Below are 18,128 nucleotides of genomic sequence, written 5' to 3' on the forward strand. Positions count from 1 at the left end.
ACTTTGCAAGTCTTCACTTTTGCATAACTTAATTTATTTGAAATGATTTCTGTTGATAATTTGGTTGAGACAACTTTAGTTTTTCTTACCAAGTAAAGATGTATTTGGGAATTTAAGTTGGCACTTCGTGGAGTGTCCCAGTACATAGACATTTCACCAATGGACATCAAAATAAAGGGTAAATCACTTGGTCTGACAACAGTATTTTGAATTCGTGAAAAGATTATAACAAAACATTTTCTATGGAAAACAAAATACCAATTGGAGTCTTTCAGCCCTAGAACAGCATCTTTAAGGATTATTAGACAATCCAGCATCAATCTTGATTGTTTCCATTGTAGAGATGAAGTGTGATTTTCTTTCAAGGATAGAAAGCTTCATATCTTCAAAATGAAGAAGTAGTTAAGGCAGTTCTAAAAAGTGATTTTTTTTTTAAAAAACCATTTATCTTTGAAAGCAAGAGAGGTATTTTGTTTCCAAGAAGAAAGTTTACAATTTTTAATATTTCCTCGTTTTAGCTGAAGGAGAAAAATAGCACTTTCCTTTCCATTTTGCTTTGCATCTGAATCACAGCTTAGTAATGGTGAATTAATGTTGCATTACTTTTGAAATAGACCCTGTCCTATATTTTAACATACCCTAATCCAATTTAATATAGTCTGATCTCACCTCAGTAATGTTTGCATTTATTTCACGTTTCAAACATTTTGCATATTTTCACAAAACCTCACTGATACATTTAAAATAGTCAGCATTTCTCAGTATGAACTACCCAATTGTATAATCAAAATCCTGCCACCTAATAAGTGCAAGTGCTTATTTAAAACGTGTGGTGATTAGAACTTTTCTCTCAAATCACATCTTGTTGAAGCTAATGAATTCTTAGTAGGAATATTCACCAGCTTCTACATTTCAGTGATGATCCCTTTCCCTCCTTTTCACCAACATGTTGAATCCATTAACTACTAACAGTGACTGATTGCTGAAAAACCTCTGATACAGCGGCAAAGGACGGCACTGGACCCTGCACGCCACATACCTTTCCTCTTTCAAACACACAAGCTCAAAGTCTGAATATGGGATTATTTTAATTCTAGTTGCTATTAAGTACATATGTTCTGATAGATGTAAATTTAGTCCAGGAGAGACAATTTCTGCCAGGGTGAAAGGATTATAAAAGGAAGGACACTACAAGTCATCACTGAACTCGTCCTTGGAAGGGTTGTCAGAAGCAGTTTACACCACGATTATCCTGGTTTTGAGCATCACCATTAGTCTCCCAGTTTTAAACCAAAGAATTTAAAAACATGTCAAAGATCTAGGTTCTTTAAAAATAAGCTCCAGAAAATGAAACTATAGATACACAAAATAATCTCCCTTTAGCAATCATACCATCATAACATCCAAATCACTTGCTGCTCTTCCATGGAAGGAGTTACAGGTCCAAAACACTCACAATCACAGCCAAAAGCATGTTAATACTTTTGAATCATGCCATGGTGGGGGAAAAAAAACCCAGCAGATATGAATTTCACTTGGTGGTCAGCACTTAACTATGAGAATATATTAAAATATATTTATTGATGAGTGGAAGAGAGGAGAACTATATAATATTAGCTGGGTCGTGTCACACTACTCATGGAGCCTTGCTGCTGTAGAACTACAATGTCATTACCCCAGAGCAGGACCTTTTTATCACCTCTCTTCATTCCACCCATCCCTTGATAAGTAATAATGTAACAGAGTGAAATTTTCTACCAACACTAAACTCAAGGGATGTACAAAATTTGGTTGGATTTTGCATATAATTAGGCAAGACAACTTGCTATACTTAACATTTCTGAGCACACGTTGTGTGGCAGGAGATAGGATAAATGCTTTCTGTGCACTACCTGATTTATTTTTAAGAACTGTATCAGGAGGAAGTCCTGATTATTATCTCAGTCTTGGAGAGAAGGAAATCAAGTTTAGTGAGGTTAAACAAATCAGCAGAGGTCACAGAGCTAGAAAATGGCAGTCACGATTTGAATCAACTCCATCTAACTCACCTGAGGGGTTTTCTTCTTAAACACGGTGGTAATTCCACACTGCCTCCACACATTTCCCCAAGGTCATGTTGTTGCTTAGACACTGCTTCCTGATTTCATATCTTTCAGCACGTGTTCCTCAGCGCCTCCACGGACAGCCCCGTACCAGGTGCCTGGTATTCAGTCGTTACACAGAAGACACAGTGCTGTCCGCACAGAACTTAGCGTCCAGCGGCCTAGACAATGGCAGCGGCACTTTTCCCTGGCAAAGAGGGCTGGCTTCAGATAAGGAATAAGGATGGCACTGAATTCGCACATTCAGGGTTACCTTTCAAGGACAGCAGATGAAATTTGCTTCTTAATGAAATCCTGACCCCTGTACTCTTACCCTTCCAACCTTCGCTTCACCTATTTTAAAGGTCAATATCCATAAATTATATCCATACTTGGTCTTTATTTCAGTATTTTTATTTCTCATAGGCAAACAAAATGACTTCTAATCAAGGGCACACCAGGGAAACTATGAAGACAGCAAGAGATTTTCAGGGTGCAGAGCTCTCAGATCCTGTCCTTCCCCCGCCTTTTCCTTTTAGTTTGTTATAATTCTTTTGTTCCTCTCCTTGATCTTGGGCAAAGATTTGATATGAGTCAATATCTAACTTGTTTTGACTTAAATCCACTTGACACTTCCCTGTTAAACGTGGACTCAAGCTCTGAACGTTTGTGAAGTTATTTTAGGTATTCACAGCACTGAAAAGGGAGACAGGGTTGACTGAAGGGACCAGACTCAACCATCTAGAACTATTCCTCGGAGCAGCTGCTTCCTTTAACTCGTCATTAGGTTACTGAGTGAGAGGATACTCTGAACATGGTGTCCTCTGCAAAACATACGCTCTTCTTCCCCCATTCTTTCCTCTGTCTCCTCTTTATCTTTCTTCCCACCCATCCTCTCAACCTAACTCTACTCTTTTCTTCTCCATTTCTCTTTTCAAAATAGGGAACGAGAAAGAGGAAAAGAAATTGGAAAGTGACAGCTTTAGGGTAGAAGTCAGCCCTGGGAAGAAAGAAAATCACCTCTGTACACACTCCTGTTGTATTCACTCAAGAAACTCAAGAGGAAAGGAACAATTACATATTCTCAAGCTTGTTTATGTTCCTATGCTTCACAAAGAAAAACATGAACACCTCCTCTCAAGCACAATTACTATTAGCAGCATGAATATACAACAATTTAGGCAAAATAGAAAGGCCCGAGGCTTCAGGAATAACATGATCCACAGATGTCCTTGTATTTTGATGATCTCTTCTTTTCTTTTCAGAATTCTAAGAAAATATTCATAATAGAATTCTGTTGAGTTGTCTGGGGCTTGCTGGTTGAGAACAGCCACATTGTCCATAGGAATGACTCCCAAGGGCCATGTTTTTTGTTCCGAGAACAGCTTTCCTGGCTATTGACAACTAATACAGGATAGACCCTTCACACTAAATGGAAAAGTCAAATTACTTTCCTGCTAATTTGAAATTTGAACTGAGAGATACAGGGTGCTAAGCTGTTGGATCTCTAGGAGAAGTCTAGAAGCCCAGATAATATATTCTCGTCACTGAGACCTCTCTCAATGCACTGGATCACATTCTCCCTAAAGTGTGAAAGCTTATTGCTTCTTTGAGTTCTGTAGATATTGTAGTGCCCTTCTGATAATATCACTGAGAGTTATGTCAGCTCAAATGGTTTATATAGCTTGCCATTCAAAGATTCTTACTTAATACTGTGACCAGACCTATATTTAGGTCTGGTCAATCCAATCCCTGTGAACAGTCCAATCCCTGTTTCTCTGAGATTCTTTAAAACATTGCATTTCCAAAGTCACTTGTGTGAGTTTATCTGTGTTCTTTATCTTTCTCATTTATTTGATCCATTTTCTGAATTTTGCCAGACTGGATTTGGGTGGGTAGGGTAAGGAAGACAGATGGAATTGTAGGATTTGATATATGACTCTGTAGCATCCTCAACTCCTACTGTGCTTTGGGATTATTCTTACATGTGCTATTTGAAGTAGTATTTAGAAACAAATCTCTTGACCATCTAGAGCATCAAAGAGCATATGATCTTTTTGAATTTTGAGGTTCTTCAATAATACCCTTTACTCTTAGCATCAAAACTAAACACTAAGGGAAGTTTAAAGCTCTTCCCTAGGGCTTTAACAAAGTTCCAGTAAAACAAAACTTTCAGAAGCCTAGTAGGGTTTATATTTCATGCTTTCCTCTTAGTGTCAACATACTATAGCTTTTACTCAAAAAGAAATGTGTTTTTGCAGGGCTCCCCAATGAAATCCTGGAACCAACATTTCCCTTAGGTAGAGATCATGCTTAGTTGCATTTCCCGAAACCCAAATTGGCTTCGCTGGTGGCTCAGAGATTAAAGCGTCTGCCTCCAATGTGGGAGACCCAGGTTTGATCCCTGGGTCGGGAAGATCCCCTGGAGAAGGAAATGGCAACCCACTCCAGTATTCTTGCCTGGAGAATCCCATGGACAGAGGAGCCTGATAGGCTACAGTCCACGGGGTCGCAAAGAATCGGACACGACTGAGCGACTTCACTTTCACTTTCAAGCCCAAATTATGACAGTAGAGGTGATCAAGGAACTCTCTTGAAAGAAGCTAGTCTTTGATATGAAACAGAAAGTTATATTCATTGAAAATTACGATTAGTATCCATTTTTCATAAGTTACCAAATGCACTGAGACACAGAAACATCAAAGTGACAGCAAAAGCTGACAGAGATCCTCCAGTACTCTGAAAATAAATGACATGAAGGTGGAAAGGGGTAAAATTATACCCATAATTTTATCTGTAGACCTTTCTACAATAATAATGGATGGAAGGAGACCTGGATTATTAGGGAAACTGACACATGGAAAACAGTAAGTTCAGTTCAGAAACGTCAGGCAAATTTTTGATTCTAAAAAGTGTATACTATTACTTAGTAAATCTTTCTTTCTCAACTAAAGAATGTCAATGTAAATTAAGACTGAATCCAAATAACAGCATACAGTTCATTCAAATGGGGATTAATTTGGGGATTGGATACCCCTTGGGGCTACTTCTTACTCAGTATTCCTTTTGTTTTTCTTCTGGGGAAGCTTGGCAGCCACTGCAGGAATTGTGTACCGAGTCAAAGGAGATTAGATAAAATCCTCCAGTAGGCTTTCCCAGTCTAACCTACTTGGGGGAACTAGCATAGATAGAATGTAGATATTTAATAGAAATTAATCTCTTTCGGTTATTCAGTCTTCCAATGCTTCATTCTAATACTGTCTACACGGATGTCCTAAGCTATGCTGGCAAAATGCTTCTGTAACACAACAGTCTTTGCTGCTAGAAACAAAAAGCTCTTGAGAATGCCCTTGCTTACACAGCTGCTTTAGGTGATTACATCTTTACACAGATGCTAATTACTCTCAGGAGAAAGCTGCTCAAAGCATTGGGTGAGTAACATAATCTTGCAGTGGATCCCAAAGTGTGACTTCAGGGCTATTATGTATGATGGATATTATTCCTCGCTCTTGTTCAAGATCTGAACTCTTCTCTGAAGAAAGTAGGACAGATGGTAAAGCCTTTATAAATGATATCCAGCTGATCATCAGAATGGGTTACTGAAAGTAGATATACACATTAGATTTTAGCTCATTCCAGAGTGTGGGCTCAGTTTCTACAAGACTGAAGACTCACAGCCAGCTTGACCTAGGAACTCTTGCTAACACGTCAGTCAGTGGGCCTCAGACTTCACTGTGCATTAGACTTCCTCTGGGAAATTTTTTTAAAGATTAATGTCCAGGCTTCAGTATGGATTAATTTGTTCAGGGTCTCAGGAGCAGAACCCAGCTGTCAGTATTTTTAAGACTCTGCAGGTGATTCTAAGTTGTAGCCAAGGTTGAGAATCGCTGCATGCCTTTGCACTGCCTTGCTGTACTCAGTCTATATTTGGTGACCTCAGTGCTGTTGTGGCAGGTGGAATGGTTGATTGAAAGAAACAACCCAAGGACTCTCAGACGGAAACAAAAGCCCTGCCACACGGGGCAGTGATGATTGGGAGAGATCATTTCAAAAACATCAACCACAGAACAAAAGACTCCCTCCAAACAAAACAAAATGAAACCCAATAACACAACTCCAAAAGTAAACATGAAAAGAGCTAGAAATAGCAACAGACGGGCTGTCCAGTGACTGTCTTATAAAAGGGCAAACTACACAGATGTCTGCTCATCATTCTCCAAAAGTGAAGTAACAGTATCACAGAACAACTGTAATGTCTTATTGATTGTGGCTGGTACAGTTAAAACATTAAAGAGTCACCTGGGTGCTTCCTTAAGGTTTCAAGATGTAGAAAGGCTTTAGGTGGCTACATTCCCACGTGTGTACTCAGTCGTGTCCGACTCTTTGCTACCCCATGGACTGTAGCCCACCAGGCTCCTCTGTCTATGGAATTTTCCAGGTAAGAATACTGGAGGGGCTTGCCATTTCCTTCTCCATTACATTCTTACAGTAGGTCATTAGCATTAAATATCGATCATGAATGGATACCTACGAAAGACTAAAGGACCCTGGTAGGTTGACTGGAGAGAGAATCTACTTAGGAGAAAGTAAATATAGGAAGAATACAGGAAGGGGTTGGATGATTCTAATACCAAACTGAGGCCATATTAAAAAAAAAAAAAACAAACACACATCTTAATCAGCTATCAAGTTTTGTGTCACTTTTATGAGTGAAAACTTTGTTTTGCCACCAGCTTACTAGCAATCAGAAAAAAATATTATATGATTCCTAAAGGTCTTTTGGCTTTATCTTTGTCTTCACTACATGCCTGGTGCTCTGAACATAGTTGGAACTGAGAAAAATATTTTTTAAATACATGGATGAAGAACAGCATCAGCCCATATTTCATCCTGGCTGAACTCAAGGTCTGGCTACTTAAAAGAAAATGCATATCAAATAGGGGCTTCCCAGGTGGTACTACTGGTAAGAACCCACCTGCCAATGCAGAAGACCTAAGAGACATGGGTTTGATTCCTGGGTCGGGAAGATAAGCCTGGAGAAAGGGCATCTGACTCCAGTATTCTTGCCAGGAGAATCCCATGGACAGAGGAGCCTGGTAGGCTACACTCCATGGGGTCACAAAGATGTGGATACGACTGAAGCGACTTAGCATGTACATATATTGAATAGAGGATATGGTCTTTTTCAAAATTATTATTAGACTGAACTATATGAAACTACCATCTTTATAGGTCAAAATAAGTTGAAGAGCCGTTTCATATGATTCAACATACATGCTTTTTTCCCCCTTTTGTTTGCTATTTAAAGAATTTGGTGTAACCAAAATGACCACAGTCTGCTTCGTTTGAAAGGATTTCTTTCCAGATGCTATGAATGTATAACTCTCCTAGAAAAACAAAAGTGGGGTCTCAGTGGAAAAGCTGAATTTCTGACCAGGCATCCATATCAGCAAGCAATATGTAAAACAGCATTACAGGACCTGATGTCAAAGGCTTCAAATAGTCAAGGATGACTGATTTGATGCATGAACTGGATCTCATCAAGAATGTGGAAACTGATTATTCTGAAGGGAAGGCTATCAAACTGACAGAAAATAAAAGTACAGATATTTGAATATGACTCTCCTTCTTTGCAAGAGGAAGATTAAGCAGCTTAGTCAATATTCAAGCACACCTGTTTGTTCTGATAAGAAATATATTTTTCCTATGATTATCTGTTCTTTCACAGTTTGAGGTCCAGGATAATTTAGGTCTGACAGTTTCCTATGCTGTTTCAGAGAACAGAGAAATCTAATACGGGCTTTAAGTCATTAGGACGCTATTGGAATAGAAGTGTTGTTGGTTGGTGCACAGGGATTTATTAGCCTATAGCAGCCATCGTGGGGCTCACAAAAAAAATGTCAGAGAACAAACATCAAAGCATGAAGAGGAAACAGAATTCTCTCGTGCAGTAGTCTTAGCACTAAGTATTTTGAGGAAATATACTTTTGAGGAAGAAACATGCTTTTGAGGAAATACTCCAGGGCTTCCCTGATGGCTCAGCTGGTAAAGAATCTGCCTGCAATGCGGGAGACCTGAGTTTGATCACTGGGTTGGGAAGATCCCCTGGAGAAGAGAACAGCTACCCACTCCAGTATTCTGGCCTGGAGAGTTCCATGGATTGTATAAACCATGGGTCACAAAGAGTCAGACATGACTGAGTGACTTTCTATTATTATATTATTTTGAGGGAACGTGTCTAAAAATGGTTCTTAAACTAAATAAGGATATGCTAATCTATTCACTTTCTTCTTCCAAGCACCCAACAGAATGGACATTGTGAATTTCTAAATGTCACACATGGACATCTACAGTTCAGCTACTTAATGCAATGACATCAGTAAGAAATATATTCAGTCACTATTCAGTCATACAAGGCAAACACATAACAAACAAAACTGTCAAAAGGCAATGCTAATCCTTATTGCATCTGATGTACCTTATACTTTTGATTTTGTTCTATTCTATTCCATTTAAAATTGTTCACAAACAACTAATTTGATTCCATGACCCATTAATAGGTCACCATCCACCATCTAGGAGAAGGCAATGGCACCCCACTCCAGTACTCTTGCCTGGAAAATCCCATGGACGGAGGAACCTAGTAGGCTGCAGTCCATGGGGTCGCTGAGAGTTGGACACGACTGAGTGACTTCACTTTCATGCATTGGAGAAGGAAATGGCAACCCACTCCAGTGTTCTTACCTGGAGAATCCCAGGGACGGGGGAGCCTGGTGGGCTGCCATCTATGGGATCGCACAGAGTCAGACACGACTGAAGTGACTTAGCAGTAGCAGCAGTATCCACCATCTAACAGGCACTATTTTAAGTTACATCTAATGGAACCTCATGCCATTGATAAATGAGAAGTCAAAATAGTTGGTGAAACCATATCTACCTTCAGTTCTTGTCTTTGGAATGGTGTTGGGAGGACCCTTTTCAATTCCTGCGTCTAAAGGACACTCTGCTAGAAAGGTCAAACACCTTGTCCAGAGTCACATGGAACTGGCAGAGATCAAATTCAGGTCCAGACATAAGCACTTCCGAAACTTTCAAATATTCCGTCCATCCACCGTGATCTTCTGGTGATATTTGTTGTTTGCTGCTCTGGGGCAAAGGTAAGGAGGAGCTCTACTTTTCTTTTCCATATAAATGAATCTTCCTGACCACCAGGGTGACTTTGAACTGGGGAAAGGGCAATGGCAAGAGCAGGACAATGACCTTGGTGGAGAGTTCGGTTCCTAGTCTGCATTCTGAGGCCCTAAAATTAAGGTTCCAGGAAATAATGACTCTTCATGTAATGCCCCTCACTACAAAACCATCAGCCTTTCCCTCAAACAGTAATCAATTTGACAAAAACATACTTATCCACAAAACAATTCAGCATGATTTTATACAATCTATAAAAAGATTCAGTGCTTATGTATAGCTATCAGTTTTATAAATAGTATCCAAAATGATGAGATTGTGAAAACTTGTTAATCTAAGAGAGTTCATAGAAAATGCTGAATGTCTGAGTTTTTCTAATCCATTTGCAAATCAAAATGATTTCTCTAGGATTTTCTTGGATAAAAATGTCAGTTTATGATTTCAGATGAATGATGAAAAATATTCTTTCAGATACATGATTCAAAAGGACTAAGTCTGCCCTTCCTCTAATTGCAAATTAAATTTTGCTTTCATCTGTGAAGTCCAAGGGAAATGAAATGAATTATCTAGGGGTCCACAATTTTTAAATATCTATATTAATTAATCACAGTGTTTTTGGCATTAGCTATAGACCCAGAAAAGACCTTGATTCTGGGAAAGATTGAGGGCAGGAAGAGAAGCGGGTGACAGGATCAGATGGTTGGATAGCATTACCGACTCAATGGACATGAGCTTGAGTGAACTTTAGGAGATGGTGAAGGACAAGGAAGCCTGGTGTGCTGTGCAGTCCATGGGGTTGCAAAGAGCCAGACATGACTTAGTGACTGAATAATAACAATAGACCCAGAAGACATGATCCTCTACTGCTAATTTTTTAAGAAAAAGAAAACACAGGGTTACTATGGAATATAAAACATTTGAGTTAGATAGAAGGAAGTGTTTCTAAAAGATGTTGTAAGAGTCCCTTTTTAAGAAGGCTTTTACTAATTTCAAAACTGCCTAGAACCACCCTGGTGGTCCAGTTGTTAAAACACCATGGTATCACTGGAGGAGGCATGGGTTGGCCCCTGACTGGTAAAATTCCACATGCCATGCAGTGTGGCATGGACAAGCAAACAAAACCTGCCTACAGTCAGGCAAGAACTACGTAACTTCTTGGCATTTCTTTTAATGTTATGTTTTTCCACAAATATTTTAAATTTGATAATTATTTAAGATCTATTCAAATGGAGTAAATGGAGCACTAAAGAGTAGCATCTCTCCTCATTTTCATGTCATTGTGATTCATAAGTTGTTAGGTAAGAAAAATGCTGTTGTTCTGAAGTAAAAAGTAATACAAGGGACGCATTCGTGAAATTATTTTATCTTAAAAGTAAAACATAGATTCTCACAAGACCCCATTCACGTGCTCTGTTTCAATCATTTATGCCATCACGCATTTGTCACAGAGATGTTGTCCCCTGCCATTGGTGTTCTTCTTTGATACCAGGGAGTCTGACTTGCAGTATGCAGCCCACGTTTCTCCCAATATTAGTTTGATACAAAAGTTGGACAGATGCTTGAATAGCGAGTACATGTGGCTGTTCCTTTGTCTTTTCCTTCTTTATGACATTTGCAGAATCAAAAGCAGATAAGCTCTTACACCAGCCACTGTTTTCAATATCAAGGAGACATACACAAAAGATCTGTGAACAAAATGCAATCTGACATGTCAATAAGAGACAGACTGCTGTAGAAAAGTACCAGATAATTAAATTTAAGAAGGAACCTAAATTTCGGACTTCTCACAATACAATGTGATATGGCAGACAGAGATAAGAATTTGTACTGAAAAACTCATGCAGATATCAACTCACATTGTTTTTCTCTGTAATAGAACAAATAGAACAAAGTAGCAGTATGGAAGGACAGTGTAAGCTTGATAATCATGATTTAAATGCCAATGGATTCCTTGGATTATTAGTTTTTGACTTTGGGGGAAAAATCCTGCAATAATAGGCAAGTTGTGGCAAATATGTTTTATCACATTGCTAATTTACTTATCTCCCCATCAGAGGTTATGAACTTGTTGAGGGCAATGGCCTGCCTTTTATTCATCTCTGCCAGGGTGCTTGGTGTAAGAGAGAGCCTCAGTAAGCGGATGAACAGTTAATACCGATAAGCCCTACTCACACAGATGGCCTCTGAATCGCAAGAGGCCACCTAACACATTCATATACACAAGCTCCTATTCAAATACCATCCAAAGACCCTCTACCAAAGGTGCATGCATCCTGAAACTTGTTTTTTGGAATTCAGTTTCTTCAGTTCTCTTGTGCATTTTCTAAGCTCTCCTTCCAATATTTCTGATTGTCCCATTTCTGATCCTGCAATAGTCTGTCTGTCCCTTCTCTTATGCTGATTTAATCTCTCCTTTGCCTATTGATTTCATTAATTTCCAGCACAGCCCCTGAGTCAGATATGTTTACATCTGAACTCTTTTTTCCCCAACAATCTTTCTCTCTCTGAGTCCCATTTATCCTAGACACGTCATGGCCCCGTTCCCGTTAATCTCACCTCACATACTAACAGTCTCCAACTAGGCTGTGGAACACTCAAATGCATTGATCACATTTTATTTACCTGAAAAACTCTAATATCGAATTCACTTGCTGTCACTTAGCAAAGGCCGTTCAAATCATCCTTGTAATATTAACTATTCTTCCTCCCCATGTTCCAATTTATATCTTTTAGACCTATAAACCCAGAAATATAGGTATACTTTTCCCCAGGATTTTTTATTTATATCTTGGTTCATAGGGAGATGATTAATTTCAAAATTATAAAAACATAGTATGAAATTGTAGGCCATTGTTAAGACATCCCATTTCCAAATTAAGAGGCAGCAGAGCACATAGGTTAAGAGTCAACAAGTATGAAAATGAATATGTATACAAATCATTACAACCATATGAAAAAGGTTCATGACTGGCTCCTCTGACATTTAGTGCCATTCTTAAATCAATTGCTATGTCTAGGAAAACACAATCTTGTACTTTCATTCAGCCTACGTTTTGAAGTAGAAAATGTAGATTATAAAGAAAGGAGGAGGTCAGCTAAGCCATGAGCACTAGTAGGACAGTGACTTAAGAATAATTTCTACATGTAAAAATTATTTATTTTCTACATGTAAAAATAATTAAAATAATTATTTTAAAATAATTTTTAAATTATTTAAAAATAATCAAGGAAAAAAAATTCAACAGTTGTCACTTAAAATCTTATCAGGAATCACAGAATTTGTGTATTCTTAAAGATGATAGACCCATTATTTTCCAAGTATCCTCGTTTACAGAAGCACAAATGAATCCTGACTGAGTGTCTACCTCATAGCACATCCTGTGATAGGTGCTGGAAGCCCAAGAAGAAAGCAGGCATCCTTGACCTAACTGAGGGTGGGGAGGAAACGTTACACAGGCCCAAGCAAAAATATATACAGTGTTGCATTAGTGATAACTTCTGCACAATAGAAGCAGATATTTAAATATGTATTACATATAGAGGGACTTGGTATAGATACAGATGCTCAGTAAAGTGGTCGAGGCAAGAGGCTCTAGGAAAATGAATCTGAATAGTGAAAACTGATTGGCCTCCGAAAGATCTAAAGGAGGTAATTTCCAGACAGAAGGGGCGGGGCAAGAGCAAAAGCCCAGAGATGAGACCTTTATGGCCCGTGGCTATTATCGAGATCTGCTGAAGTTAAGTCCGTAATAAATATATGTAAAATGATGATATTCTAGGCTGTGTTTTTCCCTAAGCTAAATAAGAAAACATGAAGTTACTGGAAATTATGGTGTGTGTGTGCGTATGTGTGTGTGTGTATGATTCTCATTTGTGATGACAGATAATCTTCAAGATAGCCTGTTTGTTTCATGGGTTACGATATTCTTTCATGTCTGGAAGCAATGAAGTTGTAGGTGGTACTCTAGGCTAGCTGAGTATACGATTTCATTCTTGCAGTGGCCATATAAAAAAGGGTATTGCAGAGAGAGGGTGAAAACATTTTGAGTGTACAGTGGATATATTTTTGGTGACATCATCTTACCTTGATTTAAAAGCCAATGTCTCCTGTAGCAGACATGGATGGTTGCCTTCCTTAGACATTCTGGCATATTATTTAAGAAAATAATTAATGATGGAACCTTGGCCATAAGAAATGACTTACTTGTCTTGTCAATTGAGATAGTACTCTTTCCTTCTCCAGGGAAAGGGCATTTGATACTGCTCTGAACAAGAGACATTGGGGAAATCTGCTGGTGATTTTCCGGAAAAAAGTTTGCTCTCCAATGAGGAGAGAGAGATAACTGGAAAAAAAAAAAAACGATCCCCTTTTCAGGCAATACAATAAATATTCTTTCATTTACCCTGCTTTCTCTGTTGGCACTGAAGACATGATGCCTGGACAGCAGCACCAACACCACACAAGTGGGGGCGAGACCAAGAGACGCTGCGAGGCTGACCCAGGTTTGCATGTCAGTTATCTGCTGAGTCAGCCCAGTGCCCTCTGAAGTTAAACCTCACACGCAGACATGGCAAAGTGACAAAACAAATGTCAGGAGTATTTCTCTTTAAGCGACTTCTGGTAAGGTGTTCTTCTATTTGCTTCCAAGAGCATCTTACTTATTACAAATATTCTTTTTATCTTTCCATCTCAGCCATTTCTCCTGGGGCCCAGCCTCTTGTATCTAATGGCCATTTCGTCATCCCTTGAAAGTCCAACGAGAATCCCAAACCTGCTATGTAAAACTACAGCTTTCTTTATCCTCTCTTATCTGATCTTGCTTTAATTCATCTCCATCACAGTGAAAGGCTTTGCCAAATTGTTCAGGGCAAAAGTCTAGTATAATTATTTAATTTTCTTCCTCTTCTCCTCCATAACCATTCTATCAACAAGTCATATAGGCTCTACTTTGAAAACATGTCTCACGAAGTTTTACTTTTCTCCTCTATACTGCTGTGAGCCTAATCAAAGCTACTAATCCTCTGATAGCTTTTTGCCTGCATTGCTGCTATAACTCCTTCCTGGTCTCTCTGCCTGTGCTTTTGACACCTAAATATATCTTCTCCACAGGAACCAGAATGAATTTCTAAAGTAGTCAATCAGTTCATGGCATTTTCCCACTGAACACTCTATCATGGTTTCCCATTACACTTGGTACAAAATCCAAACTCTGCTACTTCCCACAGAAAGACACCATGAGGAAGAATACTGGAGACCAGTATCTCTCAGGATTTATTGAACCAAGATTGATTGTTCTAAGTACTATCCTGCATGGCTGAAAAGTCAGACTAGTTACCAGCCCTGATTCAGTCAGTCACTTTTTGCCAGAAGTTTTTTTTTAAATTAATTTATTTTTTATTGAAGGATAATTGCTTTACAGAATTTTGCTGTTTTCATCAAACCTCAACATGAATCAGCCATAGGCATACACATATCCCTTCCCTTTTGAACCTCCCTCCCCATCCCCGCTTCTAGGTTGATCCAGAGCCCCTGTTTAAGTTTCCTGAGCCATACAGCAAATTCTCATTGGCTCTCTATTTTACATATGGTAATGTAAGTTTCCATGTTACTCTCTCCATACATCTCACCCTCTCCTCCCCTCTCCCCATGTCCATAAGTCTATTCTTTATGTCTGTTTTTCAGTCACTTATTAATTCATTTATCCAATAAGTATTTTTTGAACATGTGCAAGGTGTCTGGCATTATACCTGATGTGTGTGCTCAGTCACTCAGTCATGTCTGACTTTTTGCAACCTCATGGACTGTAGCCCACCAGACTCCTCTGTCTGTGGAATTTTCTAGGCAAAGATACTAGAATGGGTTACCATTTCCTACTCCAGGGCATCTTCCCAATCAACAGATTAAACCCATGTCTCCTGTGTCTCCTGCGTTTGCAGAAGACTCTTAACCCCTGCGCCATCAGGGAAGGCCCATTATACCTAGTGTTGGAGAAGACTCTTGCAAGTCCCTTGGACTGCAAGGAGATCCAACCAGTCCATCCTAAAGGAAATCAGTCCTGGGTGTTCATTGGAATGACTGATGCTGAAACTCCAATACTTTGGCTACAACTGACTCATTGGAAAAGACCCTGATGCTGGGAAAGATTGAAGGCAGGAGGAGAAGGGGATGACAGAGGATGAGATGGCTGGATGGCATCACTGACTCGATGGACATGAGTTTGAGTAAACTCCAGGAATTGGTGATGGACAGGGAGGCCTGGTATGCTGCAGTCCATGGGGTCGCAGTCGGACACGACTGAGTGACTTAACTGACTAATGCAAAGTGAATATCCAACAGTATCTATGCAGAGTACTATAGGCTATGGTAAAGTTTTTTATCTGTTAAAGAGCAGTAGCAGAGGGCAGGTCATGTACAGTCCTATGGATTCTAGTAAGAACCTTATATATTTGTCTGGGATTAAGATATAACTCAATTGGAGAAGGAAATGGCAACCCATTCCAGTGTTCTTGCATGGAGAATCCCAGGGACAGAGAAGCCTGGTGGGCTGCCGTCTCTGGGGTCGCACAGAGTTGGACACGACTGAAGCGACTTAGCAGCAGCAGCAGCAAATAAGAAGTGAGTAAAACAATGAACGCATACTCCTTGAATCCAGCCTAAGAATCTGTGTTTCTTGTTTTCTTAATATCTGAAGAGTCCAAAATTCTGAGCATAGCCTATGAAGGCCTTTAACCAACATGAGACCTCATGATTCTACAAGCCTCAGAGCCCTCCTTATATGTTGCAGATATGTATATTTTTCATCTAGAGAAAAAAAGAGTACTATTTAGAATTAAAATATACTTTATGAATGCCTATTTAATGTGAAGAGGGCACAGATACATTAAAAGAAATAATCTCGGGTCAAAGAAAGCACAGAATGTCATTCTGAGTATCTTAGGGCTGTAGACTTAGTGCTTTTGAAAAATGTAAATAAATATAGTCACAAAATTAAAAAAAAAAACTACAAAAGAAAGAAATACCCCCTAAGGTCTGCCTTCACATTTGCACTGATCATGATAACATAATGCCTTTCCAGTGTTCTTTGAGGAATGCTTTCTGGTGCACACACTGTCTCTAAAGACAGACCTCAAAATGTCTTAACAAAAAGCTTTGACCAACAGCAGCATTTCTGAAATCCAACGTGACAACAGTGAAGGGCAACATTCATTTGAATATAAATTTCAGTACATGAGCTTTTTTGAAAAAAAGAAGTTTCATTGTTTCATGGTCATGGTTTATTACATTTTAGTAGTTATTCATTCTGCATTGTGTCTTAAATTTTTAAAAAGAGAAATATCAGAAACACTAAGGCAGTTTTCCACCTATGTTCAGAGACTAACAATGCTGATGGCATTTTTGGAAAAAAGAAAGCTATGTATCTAATCCTTTCTGTGTGTATGGAAAACCACTCATCATAGTCCAGAATCCTATTATAAAGAGATATATAAAAAACATATATTCAGTTTCATGAACTGAAGTTTCAGTAACCATACCAAGCAAATGGATGATTTATATTCCACAAGCTAAAAAATGTAGTTTCAGGATATGAACAGAAATCCTTTCTTACTGTGAAAGAATTATTCATTTCTTTTAGACGAAATCTGAATTTCATTACATATAAAAAAGAACTGTAAGTATTAGAAACTTAATAACTTTTATTCTTTATAGAATTGATTAATATACTTAAATTTTACTTTCTGAGCAATAAATAATAGGCAGAGGCCATTTTTAGTTATGAAATGTGTTAGCTAAATCTTTGCAAAAATTGTGGCAAGCATGTAATTGTTTCATTTTTTTAAAAAGGAAAAAAAAACTATAAGCTTAAAAAGTTTTAGAGAAAACACATAGATTTCTTTGAACTGTCATATGTTTTAAAGTATCAGAGATCTACAAACTAAATGGCATATTAAATCGCTTCAGTTGTGTCCGACTCTGTGTGACCCCATGGACAGCAGCCCACCAGGCTCCTCCATCCACAGGATTCTCCAGGCAAGAACACTCGAGTGGGGTGCCATTTCCTTCTCCATAAAATGGCATATTAGAGATACACAAAAACAAACTGGAATAAATGTTTGGTAGCAATATAAATTCAATTCTATGGTAAACACAAAGATTATATTTTACAAGGTCAGATGTATGCATCTAAACTATCTTCCCTATTCCCCAGAAATATTTCTTTCAGTACAAGAATACAAACTGTCAGATTTTTGGTTTGGAAGCTCTTGCATATACAGAAGAAACTGGTGGGAGAACATTACCCTACCCACACACAACATAATGGAATCAGAGAAGATTAGATAAATATAAGACAGTAGTCCATTTGAAAAGCAGGTAGAGTCAATACAATTTTTAAAGATTTATATAATTTTTCCTCTCTTTGTGATCTTTTAAATGTTGTCCCTCCTTCAAAGTGCTTTTACAAAGAAAAGAATGAGGATGCTGGTAAATAAAAATAGATTAACATACATTTTCCTAACCACAGAGAATTTCTATGGGTTGAATACTTTTTGGAATTATTTCCTTCATTGATTTCAGCAGACTCTGTAGGACATTTTGCATCCAAAATCAAATTGAAGCATAATGACCATAAACCAGTTTATAAAGTCTTATTCGAGGCTCTAAATTATAAAAAAAAAATTTCCTTACATCTATACTCAGAGGAAGAAGCAGTAGATTAAGAACCTCCAATGTTTTTAGAATTAAAATTGCTGAAATGACAAAGAATTTATTATCTGTTCTCCACCTGGAATGTGCCCATTGGGATTGTGAGGGATGTTGAGTGGGATGACTCTGAGTCTACTCCTGCAGGAGAACTTCCT

General features: G+C 38.5%; 1 protein-coding gene across 1 annotated transcript in view; it reads right to left on the bottom strand.

Moving 5' to 3' along the window:
• Positions 1–10,838: 10,838 nt before the first annotated feature.
• Positions 10,839–18,128, bottom strand: part of LOC129652970 (uncharacterized) — a 142,414-nt gene continuing 135,124 nt past the window's right edge. Inside the window, exon 5 of the mRNA XM_055582173.1 lies at positions 10,839–10,954. Within this exon, the coding sequence (XP_055438148.1) occupies positions 10,873–10,954 (82 nt within the window). The 3' untranslated portion in view covers positions 10,839–10,872. The remainder of the gene's footprint in view (positions 10,955–18,128) is intronic.

Source organism: Bubalus kerabau, chromosome 1 (genome assembly GCF_029407905.1).
Source record: "Bubalus kerabau isolate K-KA32 ecotype Philippines breed swamp buffalo chromosome 1, PCC_UOA_SB_1v2, whole genome shotgun sequence".
NCBI classification, from domain to species: Eukaryota; Metazoa; Chordata; class Mammalia; order Artiodactyla; family Bovidae; genus Bubalus; species Bubalus kerabau.